Source organism: Perca flavescens, chromosome 5, assembly GCF_004354835.1.
Source record: "Perca flavescens isolate YP-PL-M2 chromosome 5, PFLA_1.0, whole genome shotgun sequence".
NCBI classification, from domain to species: Eukaryota; Metazoa; Chordata; class Actinopteri; order Perciformes; family Percidae; genus Perca; species Perca flavescens.
Genome location: NC_041335.1, coordinates 15,692,183 through 15,712,640, shown reverse-complemented (window position 1 = coordinate 15,712,640; position 20,458 = coordinate 15,692,183). Strand labels below are relative to the sequence as shown.

General features: G+C 38.3%; 1 protein-coding gene across 2 annotated transcripts in view; it reads right to left on the bottom strand.

Annotated features, from left to right (window-relative positions):
* edil3a (EGF-like repeats and discoidin I-like domains 3a) overlaps nucleotides 1-20,458 on the bottom strand; it is a 129,587-nt gene that overhangs the window by 81,735 nt on the left and 27,394 nt on the right. The window contains exons 2-3 of one of the 2 annotated variants that reach the window (XM_028578885.1): nucleotides 13,325-13,354; nucleotides 6,122-6,250 (exon numbers count right to left, since the gene is read on the bottom strand). In XM_028578885.1, the coding sequence (XP_028434686.1) occupies nucleotides 6,122-6,250; nucleotides 13,325-13,354 (159 nt within the window). The remainder of the gene's footprint in view (nucleotides 1-6,121; nucleotides 6,251-13,324; nucleotides 13,355-20,458) is intronic. The other variant, XM_028578886.1, reaches the window with a different exon arrangement.

Sequence of the window (20,458 nt, the reverse complement as noted above, 5' to 3'; positions counted from 1 at the left end):
CTATCATCTTACCCTTATGCAATACAATAAGCACAGCAAACAGATGCCAGCGAAAAAGAAGTCAGATCTCTATGTATCTCACTCACTCTCCATAAAAACCCATGTGAATGCGAGGAGTCACAGGGCCTGGTGAAGCGTTAGAGAGGAAAAAAAAATAAACCTGAAATATAAGTGCAACAAACACATTTAAAAGGTCACTAATGAAGTTCTAAATGGGTCACCAAAGACACACAGAGCTAGTCCTTATGGAGTCTCTTTCTTTCTCTTGTGCTGATTAAAGGCAGTCTATGATCATCTGCCCCAGGTAAATGGACTAACAGTATGGCTGCTTGTGGCTTTCCATGGGGCCTCAGCCATCAACACTGGCTGATTATCCTGTGGCAAGAAGCTGTGGAGACAGCAGGGCTAATACTGAATGATAGCAACTGCCAATACATGATCAAATACAGGGCCATGCTTTAAAAAAGATATCACACTTCTAAATTTAGCCTCAATCAATCCTTTCCTGTAGGTGGATTTAAAAAAAAAAAAAGGCAAAGACACATATTGATCAATAAGCAAGACAGAATCTGCTCCAAGGAGTTCTAGGCCATGGAAGGATGGAAAGAGGCTAAGTTAGAAAGTGACCTAAGAGACAAACTTTGCTTATTCTTTTTGTAATCTTTTGGATGGATATGTCATATGTATGTGTGTTTGTGTACAGTTTCTCTAACAGATTTACTGTTCTCTGTGACTTGCAGTGAGCTCCACATACATAGAGCTTGAAGGAATAAGACAAAACAAACATCTTTGAAAGAGAGTAAAGAAGAAGAAGCCGCTGAAAATTGTGATCAAGCTTCCCTACTCAAAGAGAAAACAGGGAGCTATATCTTCATCTGATTCTGCCAACTTTCTAATGCATGATTCACTTTCACTGCATCAAATTAAATTAAAATGTTGTTCAACAGACATGACAGCAAATGTCTGTGCAGGAAAATAAAACACATCCCCAATGAAAATCCCAACAGTTTATACTTCAATTGTCCTTGATAGGCTGAGAACATGCGCCCTAAAAATGATCTGCACGCTCATGACGACTGAGGCAATCAGTCCCAATCTTCACACTGACAGGTCATTACAATGTTTGGCTACTTGCCCAATAATGTGGCACTGGTTCTCTTGTCACCACAGGGACATTGACGTCACACAATTCAAAAGAAGAATTACTTTGTGATAATAAGGGCTTTAATAATAAAAGCATTGAAATTTGCCCGATTTTAACCCTAGTTTTCTTAGGTGGTGTTGAGACTTAGACTTGGTAAAAACTGATTCAAAATCCATATTTTGTCTGAATATCATTTCAGTTGTAGAACCTCAAATCCTTGCTATCTGTCTAATAAAGCGGGACACCCCTGTGTGTGTGTGTGTGTGTGTGTGTGTGTGTGTGTGTGTGTGTGTGTGTGTGTGTGTGTGTGTGTGTGTGTGTGTGTGTGTGTGTGTGTGTGTGTGTATATATATATATATATATACACACACACATATGTCTCTGAGACTCTGCGTCTGTCTTTGAAATATCTCATGAACCGTTCATCCAATCTACTTCACACTTGGTTTCCTGGGTACCCAATGAACTTGGGGTTTGGATTTTGGAGCAATTTGGACAGCACTGGATATTGGATATTAAAAATAAAACTAAAAGGGCCGAACAATAAGCTGCTGGTGCAGCACGCAGCAGACTGTTGACACGCTCTGGACAGCAGCAGAAAAGCAAACTTTTCTTCACGTTCCTGGAGCACGAGCAGATAGCTGACAGGAACATCGCAACTGTTGCTGTTGAATAAGGCTGGAAAAAAAGGCGCTAACACTGGCTTTTCCGTGTCTATTATTTTGCTAAGAGGAAACTCAATAAAAAGCCATTTGCCAACACTAAATATCAAACAAAAACCAGACACTTTATTGTATTAAGTTGGTGTGAGCTGTACATTCACCACTTCTAAACAGAGGCAGATCATAAACTAATCTCAGAGCTTTCTCCACAGCGTCGTGCAACGCAGACTATCTCGGAGCTGACCAGGCGGAGAAAGCAGTTTTCATCAGACTCACCCAGTGTCTGGTTAATTAAGTGTAGCCTACTGCTAACTTATAACATTACTGTCTGCAAATAATAATAAATAAATCCATACTTCAACATTAACCGTCAAACCACGAAACCTGTATGGAAATGAACATGAAGTGTTAACTTTGTTAACAATAATAATGACGAGACTAGACAGGACCACCGTCATGACTGTGGTGATATCAACATTCAATATCGTTGAAGAAAAAGACAACACTCTCTCTGCACGCACACACACAACAAATGTGAGCTGATTAGCTCTCATAACGGGCCGGATGGGTAGCACATCGCCATGAGTCCATGAGGCAACTGTGTGATTACTCCACATTTTAATTGTGACATTTTGTGATTACATTCTGAATCTGCCATGTTCTCTGTCAGGTAAATCTAATAGTAAAATGTCTTCCTCTGATGTAAAAGTACCCTGTAAGTCAGTAGTAGGCCATACAGTGGAGTTGCATATTAAGTGGTTTGGGGTCCTTCTGTAAGTCATTTTGGAGTACAATGGAGAAAGCTACACACAGCGATACCACAGGCCAAGCAATCGGCCCGTTCCAAACAGGCACATTTTCAACAGGCGCTGTACTAGTGGGATGAAAACTCAATTAAGCACAAGCACATCATTAATGCAATGAGCAAAAGACACCTTTAAAGTTTAACATTTAAGCAGTATTTCATAAGAGCGAAACAAGACCCTGTGAGATTTTGTTGCATGTAAAGTGGCTGGTGAAATTAAACTCATGAAACATTCACTTCAATGGCTGGTGTGCCTGCACCCTGCCAACACCTTCAGCTGTGATTAATATGACGTCTGCCCTCCCCCCCGTCTGAATATGGCATCTCAAGTTGAGTCTTTGACGGCTGCGTTCTAAAAAAAATAACCAAAGCAGTCAACAGCATTAAGAGCATACAGTATCCACACATCAAAGAAGTCTGAAATAGCTTGTACAGTACTTATCCTAGCTGTCCATGTGGGACACCATTCCTGGCTGTGCTTCATAAAACCGGTCTAACAGGCAGGATATGTAGTGCATGTATTTAGGATAATGTTCAAAGGTGTGAAATTGGATTTGGCACTGATGGAGCAAGGAGATAGTAAGAGCAACAGTAAAATCCCAAGACTGACCTACACACATATTACGTTACATCTGTATTGTACAGTATATACAAAGCACTGGATGAGATATCACATAAAATAAAGGGTAATCCTACAATACAATTCAATCCTGAATCAGATTTAAAAAAAAAAAGTACTGTAAATAATGTATGCTGAAAGGTTTGTTCCTTTAAGGATTTGGATTAATATTTTACAATAACTAGAAATGATTCTAAGCAACAGACATCCATCCTGTTGCAACAGCTGTGAGCATTTTAACAGAAGGCTAATTCATGTATTGATGAATTCATAGTATAGACAGATGCAGTACCAAAAAGTTGCGTACAAGTTATGAACTGACAGCAGCAGTGATAATGGAAACATCATTATCCACACATAAAATTGTGTGATTCAGTGGGATTAAAATACCCGTTGTTGTGTGTTCCTTGTATTCTACACAATTTACAGCCAATGTTTTTTTTCTTCTCTTTTGAGTAAGATGTCATCCATCAAAAGCCAACACCAACCACACCATAACAAAGTCAGCTTAGCTGTCATTCTCAAAGGAACAATTATTTATATGCCTTTATCATTTAATTACAAGAATTATCAAGACGCTAGATTTGAATATTAACAAAATTCTTCATCTCTCTCTCTCTCTCTCTCTCTCTCTCTCTCTCTCTCTCTCTCTCTCTCTCTCTCTCTCTCTCTCTCCATTCAACTGTAATGACGGTGAGGAAAATTGGCAGACATTATTGTGTATTCAGTCTATATCAAATCAGTTTCTCACCACCCTAGGGCTTAATAGGAAACAATAAGTGAATTATGACATGAATGCTAGCCAATTGCTCACAATTTTGGCTGAAGACAAACACAATGACATACCGTTGATATAGCGACTCACTCCATTTGTTTTGTGGGTCTTCATTAAATAAGGAAAAAAAATGATGTGGAAACAAATAAATAATTATTGACACTGACTTTTCTTTCAGTTTACCACTAAGTTGTTTTCTTGTTTAAAGCTATGGTGCTTAGTTTGTGCCACCCCCATGAGGAATTCTAAGTAATGACAACAACACTGTCGGAGCATCCACATCCTTCGGTAATCGCACCCCCACCCTCCTCCACACAGTTGCTAACACGGAGGATGAATAAAACATGATGGACTCTTCAGAAGAGGTAATTATCTTGTCATTTGTATGTCCTCTTCGTCTCCAAAGCTGCCCATTGCTGTTGTTCTTTCTCAGCGGTGACGTGAAACGCATCACTCAAGCTTCTGCGCGTGATAGTTGTCGGACTACACCATTTTGTAAACATAGCCATACTAAGAAACAGAGTTTTGTGGAGCTGATAGGCTATATATATATTATATAATTAGCTTTGTATCAACCCATTTGGCAACGGCTTGAATGTAACGGACGTTCATTAATACTTTGTATAAAATAGTTGCGCACTATAGCTTTAACCTTGGTGTACGTGTGTCAGAGTTATGAGACAGATATGAATGGTTTTATTTAAGTATTGGTTAACGTCTGTTATTCTCTCTGTGTGTTTATCCCTATTTGTCTTTCAAACCAATAATGATCCATCTCACCACACAGTTTGCACCATGATACATTAAATTCATTACTTAGAAGCACACCTGCGACGAAATGAAGGACAACTACTGTGCTGTGCAGGCTAATGCAATGCTCAGCCAAGCACACACACCGGCAGGGCAGCCACAGGACTTGGCCTATATATCATTCTGCAGGATTTAGCAAGATTTAGCACTTACAGACAAAGAGCTATATGCTGTTTTTCAAATCCTGGGATTGACTCAAAATGCAGAAGGTTTTTAAGGCAAGACATTATTGTAAAGGCTTGATGCTATACTTGTGTATTTCTACTGCTGGATAGCAGATGTTGGTTCCACCTTTTTTTCAAATTAATCGACACATTGACTAAGTGTCACTTTTGTTGGTGCAGTAAGTGGTACTGCAAGCGATACTGACATTAGCAAGCCTTGACACTGCTGTGAAACTGACTGCTGAGAACAGTGAAAATTTAAACCTTTCACTCACGTTTTTTTCTTACGTTTAAGTAAGAAAAAAAGTAACTTATATATAGCATAAATATCAAAACAGCTCACTTTGGCTACTCCTTGTTGTTGTCGTGAAAAGTTATCAAATCAAACAGCCCAGTTGTTTGTTGTGGAGTTTCCAAGGAAAGGCTAGAGAAAGCTTTGTAACAATAATCAATAGACGTTTTTGATGTTTTAAGAAAAGTGATATAGCTGATTTCCAAACACCTTTGATTCCTTTCTTGGCAATATATCTACAATTACATAAAAATACACAAGACCTCTAATTACATCAAGGAGCAAAGCCAGCAGGGCACTGGCACAGTTACACTTTTGTCGTGTAATTGTACATGTTTTCACAGTTTCTGGTGTTGGTCACAACCACATTCGCCTGCCCCTCACCTCTTTGTGTTAGAGATCACACTTGTGCCCAGTTTCAGGGCGTTAGGGGCTCAAGAGTTTAGAAAGTCTGTTTAAAGCTAGAGCATAAATTGTACTGAGCTTGAGAACAATGCCCCTGGTCAATGTTATGTTTCTCATAGGCAGCAAAAAACCTCTGACACTAACCTTTATTAAGAGCATGCTCAACAAAAGAAAGCCAGTTCAGCATTTCTTTTCTCTACCAAACCTACTATCATTTTGCTGAATTAGTCCTTTCAACAGCAATTTATTTTCTGTCAGCTGTTTGACATTTATTCACTGCTTAAAGTCATTATTTGTGGTGGGAAAATCTGTCCGATCAAACAGGCAAATCATACTTCATGGAAAGGTATAAAAGGAGACAGATTTTCATGATACCTTACAAACTCTTTGATTTAATTTGTCTTTTTTTTACAGAAGGCAAGGGGGAAATAGGGGTCCTACTTACTGTGTTGGCAGTGCACTCCACTGAAGCCTGGTGGACACTTGCAGACGTAACCAATAAAGGTGTCGCCCCTGTAGGTCTCACTGATCTCACATGTTCCTCGGTTGTGGCAAGGGTTTGGATGGCAAGGGCCTGCATGAAAACCAAAGAGAGAAACAATGTTAAGAAGTGTGTTTTGTGCCAACAATAAAACAGTGTGTTATGGCTGCGAGACACTGATGAGCTACATGTTTTACTTTCTTATTTACTGTCTATACAAGTACACAATGTTCTAGGTAACTGATTCACTCTGGCATAGCACAATGTTCTGTCAGTGTGTGCATAAATAAAATGAGCATTACCATGCCAACAGTGGCAAAAATATTCCTACACAATTACCTAGCCAGTGATTTAAAACAAACCACACTAATGTAAGGTATACTTTGCCTGTGCATCTGAACACATTTACAAGTTAAGTTTAAGTGAATAAATGACACCAAGTTGGACCTTGTGAGACAGTGTCTAAGTACAACAGTTTGAGAGGCAAAACTGAGAATGAGAGCGGGGAGAGGCGGACATTCAGTGACTGCTGCTGGTCTCTGTGGTTCGAAAGGGCTGCCCAAGGCACAGTCTAAAAATCACTGAATGTGTCCCCTCCAGGGAGGGAACACTTCATCCTCACAGTGCTAAGTGGAGAGCACAGACTAGCTGCAACGTAGAGCACTATCACCTATAGTACACACACACACACACACACACACACACACACACACACGATAGTACAAGGGCATGGATTGCTTAACCAGAGTCTGGTCAGCTGAATACTGAGTGAAATAACTTGGATAATGATATGAACGGTGTCAAAACATGAAATGGGCAATTTGTGGGTTATTTGTTACAGTAGAAATAATTGTTTCCTTTAAGAATAAATATAAATAAAAGTGAGCTATTATGCACGGTTCAAACATTGAACAGGCCTAACAGCTTAGTTTTTGTGTTTGCATCCTCTGATTTTTGTGGCCAATTATCAATAGTGAACTATTCCACAGAGCAAAAGAGTGTTTGCTCGAGTGATTGCATAGACTTTTCCAGCTCTGCTGGGTAAGAGGCACAAGCTCGCTGGATAATTAATAACTGACCTTCAGCCATTGGTGCTGCTATTTATTCTTTAAATAACAGGAGGTGCCATGTAGTGGCCAGTAGTGTAAAACAGCAGAGATATCACACCAATCGCTGGTCTTTTTGAGTAGCTAACTTTGCCTCAGTCTTAAAAAATAAATATTAAAAAATAACGTTTCAAATAAAAGTAAAGACATAATTAAACATAAAGAAATATTTATTACATTGGTTACCGTGAAATTCATTCAAACTCTCAAGGTGCCCCTGCGTGTATAAGACATACGGTATGTTGAGACTGTGTTTATTGGTACCTAACTGATGTATATCTGGAACAAAACTCTACAAAATGCAGGGAAAAGTGTACTGTAAGGTTAAGAAGCATACATATTTAGCACCACTCCTTTAATGATGGTGGACACGATTTTAAAAATGATTCTAACTTTATAAAGAAGAGAAATATGAGAAAGTTATGAAAGTTATTAGGAAGTTCAAAAAGTAGAAAAATGACACAAAGTCTGAATATTGCAAATAAGAACTTGCCTTTTAAAAAAGGTATAGACTGCAAGGATTGCTTTCAGTCATGTATGGATGTATCAGTTTTTGCATAGTTGGTATTAATTAATGTGTTTGCTAATAGTTTTGCTCACAATCATTTTGCATACTAACATACCTTGTAAAAGTTTCCACATGATGCCATTCCACCAAACTGATTACAGTTCAGTTCAGCGTTTTAAAATCAAAGGGTGCGTATGCTGTGCACTGTGCGAGGGTCAGTACAGCTCCGTGGAGAAAAGGCTCTTATGCTCAAACATTAATTTGCAAGAGAATTCATATCCGTAGTCACTAAGCACATGCATTCTTGCTGTGTGTGCAGCACCCCATTCGTCATTACCATTGTTTTCTTTTTAAAATTTGGGTGTAGTGAACACTGGGTAGCTTTGTAGCCACTAGTGAATTCACGCTTTAGGGATTTAGCAAACAAAAGAATTTCAATCATAAAAAGAAAGAGAAGAAGAAGAAAAAAAGCTCAAAGGTCTGCTGGTAATGATTAATAACTCAGTTGGAGCACTGTTTCTTCTGTGAGTTTTTTTTTTTTTCAATTTATTCTACACATAATTTTATCTCTTTGGGAACAATGGTGATAACCACAGCTTTGAATCAAAGTTATTACAACTAATGTATATTAAGATGATGCTGCAGTTCCATTAGCACACACAGAACAAATAAGACATCCAATTAGCATAATCTATATATAAAAAAACACTATTCTGCTTAGAGAATGCAAACAAACCTTGCCAATAGGAAAACATCATGTCTACTTGCTTTTGCTACTATCATGGTCTCAGTGGGTTGAGATTTAGAAAACTCTTTTAAAACCTACAGTATACTGAAAAAAATGTATATATAAAAATGTGGCTGATGGGCTAAAACCTTTCTGACAATTGACATTTACAATTAAAGATACATTTATGGATAATAGAGACATATATAGACAATAAGAATATTTTCCATTCACTTATTTCCATTTTATGCTTTAAAAAAAATGAATCCACTAATTTACTGCAGCAACAACTGAGTAAAGCGGTCATAATGGAAGCAGCAGGGATGAGAGGACACAACACTGGAGATCACAACACATCTGAGAATTTTTTTTTTTTAACGAAACAACTTTTTCCAGAAAGGCAGGGAGGTGGACATTGTGTGTCATCTGAGGAGAACTCCTCAGGCTGTCAGCGGATGCTCTCCTCACTCTGCGTGCATGTTGTGTGACGCATGTCTGGAGGAAACACTGGCAGCTTTTGTTTGTGTGAATATAAGCTGCTGCTCCGCTGTACAAGCCAACGCTCTCTCAGTGATTGATGTGAGCCTGTGTTGTGTCCGGTAACCACGCGCGATGATTTCTTTTCTGGCTGCAAAGAGAGTCCAATCAATCAGCTGTGAAAACCTGACCAATGGTTAAACACAGGAAAGCATCCTTTGTTTCCTCACAGATCAATCACAAAAGGCCCTACATTTCCAGGGTTAAAGCTACATGCTCTAACATCTTAGCTGACAGCTGTCACAAACATTAGCTTGTTTCAAATGTACAAGCACATACTAATTATATTAGACTGTACCTTACAACTTAGCCCCTTATTAATGATACAGTTTAAAACACATTTTACAATGCACCATTGACGCTGAGAGGCTTGAGGTATTAAGCCTCACTTGATTTCACAACAGTGATATAATTAACTGAGCCTCTTGTTCACTCAGTTTTTCTATTAAAATTAGACTCAAAAAAAAATATTCCTCATGTAAAAAGAGAATGTATTACAGCTATTTCACTGACAAAAAGCAGGGAAAAAAGCTTGCTAGGGAAAAAAGCTTGCTAGGGCTACTGCCGTGTTGGTTTGGGTCATGAGGTCAGACAAGGCATAACCGATCCCGGTAAAGTGTGTCAGATTGAGCGGGGCCAGCTGACCATTTAACAGCAGAAGTGGAGAAAGCACTTTGATCTAATACTCTTGCTAAACACAAACAAGCATCTGCACTTGACTTGGTCTTTCGTTATCAGCTGCGCTGAGCATCATTTCCCCAGTTACACACACAGCCTTTGTTGAAAAAAATTCAGTATTCAGTAAATAATTAAATTGACTGTCAATGAAAAATAAAACTGTAAATTTAATTGTCAACTCTGAATTTCAGTTCCAATTTCTCCATCTACAGTACTGAGTTAACAAGCCGGCCCATCAACCACCTTGTTAACCTTTAATAAAATCTTGCATATAAATACATTTTATCTGCCTCAAGAATGAGGAATCTACATTGAAGCTCTTCAGCTCTGAATGTGCACCCACCCACATTACAGAGAAATTTGAAATTTGACCTAATTGTGTCAAATCTATTTTAACCTAGCCTCTTTCTCTATGATGGCTTCACTGGTTCACGGGCTCATGGTCACTGCATCCATCCTTCACCTCGACTGATAAAAGTTGGCACCGCACCACCAATATTACATACGCTCATGCTTTTAGTGAGTCCTTGGCCTCCTATTCTCCTGTGCCCTTGCCACTCTGTCATTTCAGCCCATCAGCATTTGACAATGTCAGACAAATGCACTTAGAGTTGAAAGAAGTAAGAATCACGCAGAAACAAAATGGTTTAAAATATGTCAAATAAATATCCAAATGGAGAGGTCACGCATAAGATCAGCATTGTTCTTGGAAGATCGAGAGAAAGGAAGAAATGGAGGATGTCTTGTCAGAGACTAAATGCCATGAAAATGTCAGAGCGTTGTCCCTGCCTCCTTAAAGGTCGTCTCAAAAACAAAAAGGCATTTTCTTGATTCCAATGTTTGTGAGCAATGGTAAATTGTATATGGCAGGAGGAATTAGCTGTAACCTAATAAGATGTAAGATAATCAAACAGAGGCTGGCTCCAACCTGTTCAATGGAGGACTACTGTACTGCAGTTAGCTATCCACTTAACCGTAAGGCTCAATTATGAGTGGCATCAGAGGTATTTTGAGTGCACAGGATGCAACCACGGGTGCATTTATGGTATTTGTTTGTGATGTGATTTGTGCTGCTCCTGAAATGTGTGGCAAACGCTCAATTTGATGTGTGGAAGCCAGAGCCGACCCCTTAATGGAGCCCTCTCAAAGAACTGCACCCTGCATACCACAGAGACACAGTCCTCATCTTTCAGAGGAATAAGCAAGTAGATGATAAGAGGGGGAGGGGGAGGGGGAATCGATACAGCAAAGTATCACAATATTTTCCGTGGCAATACTGTATTGATACATGGGCGCCAAGAATCAATCTTTTATTATATAAATTGCACTTGAGAATTTAACTTTTTAGTACTGAAATAATTAAATCAATTGCTTTTTCAGTCCACTAGATTGTAAGATAAACAAACAGAGAAATGTATCTTTTTAGATTAAACAGATATTGTCAAAGTTTTCCTTTGGGGACATAATTTGAAGCTGGAAAACAGTTGTATATATCGAAGAATACTGCAATAAAAATAAAATTGCTATAACATCGTATCGTGACATAAGGATTGTGATAATATTGTATGGTGGGGCCCCTAGTAGATGACAGAAAAATCTCTCTCTCTCTCTCTCTCTCTCTCTCTCTCTCTCTCTCTCTCCCTTCAGATGCCCTGTAGATAGTGGGCCAATGTTCATAGACTAAAATACAAAGCACATCAGCATGAACATAGCCACAGAGATAGACACAGGAGCTAAAGAAACACAGGCCAAACGTGTTAAAGAAAAGTCCCCTCTATATGTGTGCAGACAAAGGGCGTGAATATTTAGATTGAAGATACGAAGGCTGTGAAATAGCAGCTGATATGCTAAATTGTTCAAACCTGTCATGAGTAATTTAGCCTTCCACATCGCCCTGTCCTATTTTCTCTCTAAGTCCAGTTCCAGGTCAGTGGTCACAAGTCACACCTAAATCAGGTCATTTTCAGATCTGACAATTATTTCTTGTGCTGTTTGGCGCATTCTTCTCTTTTATCTGAAGTGTGTACAATACATAGAAAAAAAATCTTTGGAAAGACCTAGCAACAAGATTACCTGCAGTTATTCAAACATATATTTATGCTAAAGATAAGTGTATCCATTCATTTGATTTAGACTCAATTATTATACTTTATACATTATTATATATCATTGATATTATGTTCACAGTTGATATTCATATGTATGTATGTATGTATGTATGTACAGTATATATGTATATATGTATGTATATATGTATGTGTGCCACAGTCATTGAACTTCAATTCCATATGTTGAGTTGGGAAATTTAAGCTCTATAGTCTTTTCTGTGACAGTTATGCTGCCACACAATTACATTTGAATTGTGGGTTCTGGCATCGGTGAAAAAAATGTGACATTTGGATATTGACATTGAAATTAGCATTTTCAATTATTAAGTAATTTTTGTTTGCGTGAAATTAAACTTTTCAATAACCTCTTTTAGTTGAAATTGAAAGGGTTTTGTTAGTGTTCTAGAGTAGCAAATGCATATTCAGATTATGTATACATGTATGTGTGTGTTCACGCCCATGTGTTTGTGTTTCTATTTTCTGATTAACTCATTAGAGTCTGAGATTACACTAAGCTTAGCATTGCAACAACAAACTGCTTTGATTTCTGGGGTATTATGTCTTATCTAAATAAATCATTCTTGGTTTAACCCATTTGATCTCAAATAAACCAGCAGATATTAATATTAATGGAAGAAACATAGACAAAAGACAATTAGATGCTGAGGATGAACTTAGAAGTAGAATGTTTGTATTCAGTTGTGGTACTTCACCAGGATGTGAAGTGACATTTTAATTATACCACTGATGAAGATGAATCAGGTCCTTGTTTACTGTTGTCCTCTGTGGTCTTATTTTTGTAATAAAACTCTTGTTGCATTAATTGTTTCAATAATGACAAGCAGTACTTCTGAATACCAAATATGGTCTCTAAGGAAGGAAGTTTCTGTATGATAATTCACAGATCTTTACTTTACTACCTATTATAAACACTAAGAGCAGCAGAAAACACACTCAAAGCGCTCCTTCGGGAATGGCTACATTGCACATTCAGACTGATGCTAATGGCATGAATTTAAGGACACAATGCATTGCACTTTAGATACAAGACAGGAAGGGTTTGAGATGTTGAAAGTAATTCGCCCTAGAAATTACGCTAAATGCTCAGGTATTCAGAAAAGCAATCTAGCTGAAGCAATCACGGGACTGAATAGGGACTGTGAGGTTCTGAAAACAATCTTAAAACTCTGTACCAGACAAAGACAAGGTATTTCTCATAAGTCACACTATTAGAAGCGATTTAAATAGGACTGCCTTATGAACTGAACTACAAAATGACATAATTATGAGTGCTGCTGACCAGGCATGATCAGTGAGCAGATTCGGGGATTAGAGTTAGTGGTAATGAAAGAAAGAAGTAAGGAAGGGGGCCAAGATTTAGAAAGCGAAAGAGCTCTCTCCTTTCCTTCAACACACACACACACACACACACACACACACACACACACACACACACACACACACACACACACACACACGTTACCAAGCATAAAAATTCCCCACCTGCTGAAGTTGGTTCCTCACCATCTGCTGCTGTTGAGACACAGAGGAGGAAAAGAGGGACAAGGGGAAAAGAGAAAAAAAATATATTAGCTTTATCACAACTATGTCACAGTATTCAGTACTTCAGCTGCATGCAACACTGCTTATTCAACAATATTATTAATTGCAACGTGCACTCCTGTATGTGCAGTAACATTTCACATGTAATCCAAGGGAGCATGCAGTATGCAAAGCCAGACACACCTGCTACCTGTAGGGTACAACACCTTGCCAGCAGAAATACTCCACACTGGCACTGTGTCACAGCCCATCCCCCATTTATACACATGCTACGTCCTGGTCGGTGGCCTTTGACTAATCTGTGTTCATCATTCTGGACCAGTGTAGGATTAGCCCCTGTGGCATACATACATGTTTGCTACATCCCTGGCTCCTAAACACTAGTCTGTGGCTTAGATTTGGCCTGTCTGCCATCATTACCACAACCCTCCATCTCCATCATAAGACCCATCATCACTTGTAAAATTGCTCCGAAAATGTGCCTGAAAGCTGGACACAGCTACAGAGGAAGAAGACCAAGGGCATCAGATGCATGGGATGGCAAATACCATTTGCCATTATTGCTGGGGATGATCAGAAATGTGTGGGAACCAATTCCCTTGGATGATGGATGGATGGATGGATGGATGGATGGATATAAATGTATAGGGATTTGGTGCTCTGAAGCATGTGTTACTTTTCAATAACTAATGATACTGCCTTCCAATGAGCATGCCAGCGTAATTAAAGTATGATTTAATGTACCGGTAATGTACATGTTTTCATCCACAGCATTGCATACTAATTAGGTATTAGCATATGGGTAGGGTTAAGGCCACATGGATCATGAGGCAGACAGGGAGACATTAATGGATGCCAGCATTTCATGCAGTTTCAAATGCATCCAAATCCATCTTAGAAAACTAATCAAGTCTCATTTCCAATCATAACACAGAGAAACATGCAGAGTAGACATTTCTCCTCTCCACAAACCAAACATCAGTGCTCCGTCAGTTTGCATTCCCTGTGGTGTCTTTGGGTGTGAAAATAAAATCACTTCACAAAGTGCTCTCAGACAGTTTTAAAAACTTTTATATTGCCAATCTAATTTAATGTGGTACCTTATTTCTGGGGGGTCTCTATTCAGTGTATCTACTAAATGTCTAGCAAGACAAGCTGAGCTGACTGTTTTGACAAACTTAGGACACCCCTGGAACAAATGATTTCAACTAAGACAGCAGCCACAAATCTTTCCTCTTTCCTATAAACTGAAGGGCAAACTAAATTCACTGAGACACTTTTGTGATGAACAGACAGAATTAAAGAGTGAACCAAAGCCTTTAACACTTCTTTAACTGACAAAAAAAAGTCAAATTGATGTAAAAAAGGAGCCAAGGCCAAGCACTTTTCCACGTTCTCATCTGTCTGGCAGAAGATGTTCCCCTTTGTGTTTTCCCATGCACATGGGCCAATGTAATCCCAAAGCCAAGCACATTCCTCGCTTCACTTAGTGCGGTTTTCTTCTCTGTCGTTTCCTCTCCTCTCTTACCATTGGGGTCAAGACACACACATGCGAGTCCACCAACACAAACTGTATATAGTGAACACACACAATTACACACTCACAATGAACAACATGCCTCCAAGTGAAGAAACCTATATCGACCCACACATAAATATGCATGCGGAGAATATAAACATATAAAAAGGGAGTTTATCCACATGTTGATGTGGTGACTCATAAGAGTGCATAATATACTGAGTGTTAGTTGTACAACACTCTGGGCTAGCAAAATGTATGTCTTCAATGGTTGATGTTGCCCAAGATGAGTCAAAACACCCTGTGGCAACATGAGTTGCCCTGCTACGTCCTGCTATGCCCTGCTACACCTCGCCATGCCCTGCTACGCCATGAACTACTACAACTACATTACATTACATGTCATTTAGCTGACGCTTTTATCCAAAGCGACTTACAATTGCTATATATCAGAATTCGCACACCTCTGGAGCAACTAGGGATTAAGTGTCTTGCTCAGGGACACATTGGTTGATGTATCGCAGTGGGAATCGAACCCGGAAAAGTTTTCCTCACCACTCAAGGTTTCTGCCTTCCTCCTAAATGCTTGCTCTTGGGGGAATTACTGGAATTGTTGGCTCTTTGTAAATTATAGTATGTGGTCTAGACCTACTCTATCTATAAAATGTCTTGAGACAACGAGTGTTATTATTTGATACTATAAATAAAATTGAATTGAATTATGTCCAATGGAAAGAAACTATTTACTGTATCTATTGTTGTCTGACAAGAGAAAATGTACTTCCCATTTAATGAATAGTTTAGAAGATTAAGGTTAAGATTAAACGTTCAAGCTGTTCGCACGACTATAAAAAGTCAGTGCATTACAATCAGTGGTGTGAAATTGTGGAATGGTCTGTGTACAGAATTAAAGCAATGTCCAAACATAATCCAGTTTAAAATAAAAAGGTACAAAGCAATGATTTTTAAAAATTATATGAAAGGAGGGCTTTAACAGCTGCAATGTATGTGTTCATTGACATATGTATATGATTATGTGTGTGTGTGTGTGTGTGTGTGTGTGTGTGTGTGTGTGTGTGTGTGTGTGTGTGTGTGTGTATATATATATGTATATATGTACAGTAGATATATAGGCTATATATCAAAAGATAATTGTGAATAAGATAAATATGTGTTAAATGGAATAATAATAATAATTTACTGAGTTATGGAAAAGGACAATATACTGTCTTCTCTCAGTAGCAGAAAGCAGATGACAATGTTATAGCATAAACCTTTTAAAGAGGAAGTCAGGATGGGTGTTCGGGTTAACAAGATGTGTGACTGACAATATGTGAGCACGGTTCATGATACATCTGGCAGCAATAGTCAATACTGGTTTCTCTTGACCATGGCGGTGACACAGCAGGAATATATAGTTTTTGGAACGGCCATCTGCGTTTTTTTAGAAGTGGATATTCTTAAGATGTTCTGTCTTCCTGTAGCAAACCCAGTTTTATTTATCGTATCATTTTATTTAGTCATGTACAAATTACACCATGCAAGTACTTTTCTCTCTCACCCTGCTATTGAAGCCACGCACACCTATTCTAGTGTAGATATTTCTAATATTGTATTGCAAAGCCCTACAAGAAAAAAAAACAATACATCACATAACATACTAATAGAACAGTAGGCACAGTAACAAAGACAGTGACAAATATCCTTTCAATTTACCTTTCCATAAAAGTGGTCATCAAAACACAAGCAGCATTTTTCCCTCAGCAGTAGGGCTATAAACAGATCCATAATGAATCTTGAAACAATCATGATTTACCACTTGGGTGTGCTTGCTTCATACTGTATCGCAAAAAGTGCTGTGATATAAACACTAACACTGAGTAGTCAGTTTGCTTTAACACTTTCATCAAAAAGTGGTGAAAACCAAACCCACCTATTTGAGCTGTAAGCATGCATAACAAACAAAATACAGTATGCCAATTGTCTCTATTATTTAGCAACAAAACCATTCAACCTACAAAATGAATTCATATAATCAACCAAATGTGTTACTTGGGAATAATAAGTGCATGTTTCCTAACAGGTGCCATTGTGCCAAGAGTGTAAGACAATGTAATAGTCCAAATATTATTAAGATTAGAAGAATAGATAGATAGATAGATAGATAGATAGATAGATAGATAGATAGATAGATAGATAGATAGATAGATAGATAGATAGATAGATAGAGAAGGGCATTAACTAACACTTTGTTCAACAAATACTTGACACATGGATGCATCTTTAGACTGCACTAATACGTTTGTAAAACATGGAATGTTCTGGAGAGGACTTAATTAAATGGCCTCTGTTTCACGATGAGCCTGCCATTGTGGGACATTTTGGTCTAATCTGACTGACAGCCAGGAGGCAGTAACAACTATGCATCATCTAAATGGGAACCAGCCAGCATGTCCATCATAGGTCTGCTATGACCTCAAGGTGTTCAGTGCAGATAGAGGGGCCGGTAAACAGGATGAACAAGTACAAAACCAAAACACACACACACACACACACACACACACACACACACACACACACACACACACACACACACACACACACACACACACAGGTGTTTTCATATACAGATATGAGATGACAGGTTTGGGTTGCGGGAAATGTGTTCATGTAATATTTCCTTTCTTTCATCATCAGCGGCAGTTTTGACTATGTTTCTACATTGTGACTGACTGGATGTGCCCTTTAACAGCAATTACCTGTTTTTGTGCACACACACATCTAATCAAACAACAAAATACATTACATGAAATCACTAACATAATATGGATCAATATTACATTTAAAAACAAATATATTGACCAATAGCATTTCATAATTTATAAAACCTAATTATGTTAACTTAAAAATATGATGTATTTAACAGTGCATAGACTGCTTTTATTAGTCACAGTGAACTTGAAATGGTGTGCAACCCTGTTCTATTAACCATAAATGGTCAGTTGATACATGATTTCCAACATGCATATACTATGTAACTCAACTCATTCATTCAATGAGTTCAAGAGTGGAGTAGAGGGGCTTGTTGCTCTAAGGCCACATGCTACATTGTTTGCTGCTGGACATAGTTATGCTGCTAAGTAAATGAAAATGTGTTAAAGTGCCCATATTATGCTCATTTCAGGTTCATAATTGTATTTTGAGGTTGTACCATAATAGGTTTAAATGGTTTAATTTTAAAAAAAAACACCATATTTTTGTTGTACTGCACATTGCTGCAGATCCTCTTTTCACCCTGTGTGTTCAGGTCTCTGTTTTAGCTACAGAGTGAGGCATCTCACTTCTATCCCATCTTTGTTGGGAGGCGCACATGTGCAGTAACTAGGTAAGGACCACAGCTAGCTGTTTGTTTCTACAACTTCAGCCGAAATCCCAGAAAAAGTGATTTTTTTTCATAATATGGGCACTTTAAGTGGCTTGTCACAGTAGTAAACACTGCCAAATTAAAGAACTGAAATTAAGAAGAAATGTTTAATAACTATCACTGCATCCTCAGTGGCGTTGTTCAGACATAAGGTGACACAGATCTATATTCCCTATGCATCAAATGCAGGGATCTAGTTCTAATTCATATCAACAGTAACCACCTCACTATATAGTTACTTTTACCAGCAGCCTATAAGGGTTAGGTGTTCAGATGTTGAACTAACGAGGGCTGGGTTAGCAGTGAAATCTGGCTTAATAGAAAAACCTCCACTTAATTAAGGCGGATCATCAGGGCACAGATCATAGCCAGTGATTAAGGACAGATTTGCTGTAGTTCTAATATTTTCGCTTTAGCACAACATCTAAGTAGAATTCCATCAATATGAGAAAATAAAGAGCCCTACAGCACCATTGGTGCAAACATAATGACATGTCACATGTGCTTTAAAATGGCATTTTAAGACCAAGTGAATAGCAAGGTTTCTTGAAATGCATCAAACATGAAATCCATTTGGATCCCCTCTAATAAACCATGTGATCACAGTTTCACAAGCTGACAAACATCCCAGAAATGGAATCAGAGAAGGTGAGAGGGACAGAGGGAGAAATGCCTCAACACTACAGAAACATGTAGCACTGCAAGTCATCATATTAGTTTATCACTTAAACCGATATAATTATGGACCTCACTGTATCGTCTGAGTCACACTGGTAGAATAAATAATCAATTGGTACAACAAATGCAGGTGAATATTCTCAGCACCTTTTCCTGTGTTGTCATCATTAGCATTAACCCCATAACCCTGTAAGGCTTTCATAATTAAGATGAAAGTATTGTTTTGATGTGCCCATTTGTCTGGGCTGAGAGGTCAACACAATGATTGCAATAATTGTAATTATGATAGCAATCCATTACACAGTCGTGGGAGTCAGTGACTGATGATGTTGTGTTTTATAGCAGTGACCTGGTGGATGTTTTGTACAGTGGAAAGGTTGTGGAGGAACATTTTAATGTTTGGTTGATTACAATAACAAGTTTTTTCGACGACTAGTGTTATATATTGTGTGAGTGGTTGCTCCTTATTTACATATTGTAACGACTTGTTATTCTCAGTTTACTTAATCTGTTCTGTTTTCATGCTGTATCACTAAGGTTTCTGTGCTCAATTTGGGTGTATTGATCACGCCCAAATTATTATTTTTTTGGCTGTTAACGTTTTTTTTGGGGGGGATTTTATTGGCCAATATCAGATTCCAGTGTGAACTGGTCATGGTCCTGAAGTGACCCGCTTGCACAAAAGAACATTAACAAATACCACGCTGTCGTACTGAATGAAACATGGAGGTCACTGAAGTCAGCGTTTACTTTTTAATTTGTAAGTTGATTGAGCCAAATTTTTACAGAGGTGGAAAGTAACAAATACATTTACTCACGTTACTGTATTGAGTAGTTTTGTTGGGTATTTTGTATTTTTCAAGTAGTTTTTAAAATCGGTATTTTAAAATGTACTTGATTACGTTTTGAGTGACGTATTGTATTTCACTACATTACAAATCCCATCCGATACAGAGTGTAAAAAAAAAACTAATACTTGGACTTACAAAAACCGAAAGGAAAATAATCGTCTGCAGCTTCTTCTTCTCTGGTCACAATTAAAAAGAAGTACAAAACGAACTGCAGTGTGTTCTCTTGGTCGGACCCATGGATGTGTCGGCGAGCCGCGAACTGAGCAGAGCGAACTGAGTGGGAGACGTGAATGAGCCATTATCCCTCAAAAATGTCAGCTCATGGGAAAGAAAGAAAGGTCGATACAGCTTGCCGACTTTTTAACTTCTAACTATTTATTTACTGAAGTCAAAGGTAAAGCCGTGTGCTTAGTTTGTGGAGAACGGAACGTTGTGTTAAAGGATTATAATTTGAATAGCCACTACAGTAGGCTACTAAACACGCAGAGAAATACAACTTGACTGATGCAGAGCGGGCACGGACATCTGAAGCTTTGCTAGTTAAGCTGCAAAAGCAACAATGCATCCAGGGATGCAGCAGTCAAGACCAGCTTTGTGAAATC